Below are 1,451 nucleotides of genomic sequence, written 5' to 3'. Positions count from 1 at the left end.
GTGGTAATGTCAGCCACTATGGAATTAGCCAAATTGTCTGCGTTCTTTGGAAATTGTCCAATATTTGATATACCTGGAAGGCTTTATCCAGTCAGAGAGAAATTCTGCAATTTGATTGGCCCACGAGACAGAGAAAATACTGCGTATATTCAAGCGGTATTACTTGGCATCTTTTTTATGTCTTTTTTTATATCTATGATTCTAGTTAATTGGGTAGTTTGATAATTTATTTGTTCCCTACTATTTTAATGACAGCGCTTATGGGTCCTAGGAATTTTGAGAACCAAATTTAATTTTTCTGTGGAATAAGGGAGGTGATGGTAGGGGAATGACTATTTGGAGAGCATATTATGCTTGTGTTTCTTGCTTTAGATCGTGAAAGTGACCATGGATATCCATTTGAATGAAATGGCTGGAGACATCTTGGTATTTCTAACTGGTGAGCATTTAGTATGGTTTAAAAATGTTTACTATTTGTAAGTGAGGACTGTGGCTCACTTACAGCACTTATAGAGTGCTACCTCTGTTGGGAAATCTGGGTCCTTCTTAACTACTGCCCTAGATTTTTATGTTTATCTGACTAGCTTTAGATAAAAGATGTATGAAATGTCAGGCTTGTTAGTAAATATTTGTAAATATACTAACCTTTTAGAAGAAAGAAATTAAGTGGTTAAGTATTATTTTTATTAGTCTATCTTATATGGAGCTATAACCTGACTAAACAGACCTGAGTCTGAATGATTAATTTCATTATTTCAGAAGACATCCCACCAGCTTTTTTCTTCTTTGAGTGGTGGAATGGTACTATGTGATAGCAGTACATAAGGTGTGGAATCCACGTATCATAGACAAGCCTGCGGCTTTCTGTGGAGGTCAAAAAGAGAAAGTGAAATCCCAGACTAGTGGTGTAACTTTTCAAGTAGCAACACTCTACTAAGAGGAATGAGTCACTTCCTTGCTTATCTTCTACTCTACCTTGTACTAAGGTCAGAAGTAAGGCATCGTAACAATCTCTTTGTCTTTTGGAGGTTGCTTAAGTATTTTGAAATATACCCAAATGCAATGGCTTCTGGATTAGCTGACCCTATGTTAACAATTTAGTGAGTCTTCTCAAATAACTGTGTTAACAAGATGAAAGTCTAGAAGATGATGAACATTTTTATTCCTTTAGAGATTTAAATTCCTTGGAAATTGGTGTTTCTTCTACTTTGAATTTTATTGTTGAAATTTGGGGCCAGGCGCGGTGGCTCACGCCTGTAATCCTAGCACTCTGGGAGGCCAAGGCAGGCAGATCGTTTGAGCTCAGGAGTTCGAGACCAGCCTGAGCAAGAGCAAGACCCCGTCTCTACTAAAAAAGAAAGAAAGAAATTAGCTGGACAACTAAAAGTATATATATATTAAAAAAATTAGCCGGGCATGGTGGCACATGCCTGTAGTCCCAGCTACTTGGG

The 1,451-nt window shown here is 37.4% G+C and overlaps 1 protein-coding gene across 1 annotated transcript in view; it reads left to right on the top strand.

Moving 5' to 3' along the window:
- The window catches only part of DHX40 (DEAH (Asp-Glu-Ala-His) box polypeptide 40), a 69,521-nt gene that overhangs the window by 25,348 nt on the left and 42,722 nt on the right, over positions 1–1,451 (top strand). The window contains exons 2-3 of the mRNA XM_012648399.1: positions 5–156; positions 373–439. Coding sequence (XP_012503853.1) covers positions 5–156; positions 373–439 — 219 coding nt within the window. The remainder of the gene's footprint in view (positions 1–4; positions 157–372; positions 440–1,451) is intronic.

The sequence above is a fragment of the Propithecus coquereli genome, unplaced genomic scaffold, assembly GCF_000956105.1.
Source record: "Propithecus coquereli isolate 6110/MARCELLA unplaced genomic scaffold, Pcoq_1.0 Scaffold285, whole genome shotgun sequence".
NCBI classification, from domain to species: Eukaryota; Metazoa; Chordata; class Mammalia; order Primates; family Indriidae; genus Propithecus; species Propithecus coquereli.
The sequence above is the reverse complement of the archived record's forward strand: the minus strand, read 5'-3'. Positions and strand labels throughout refer to the sequence as shown.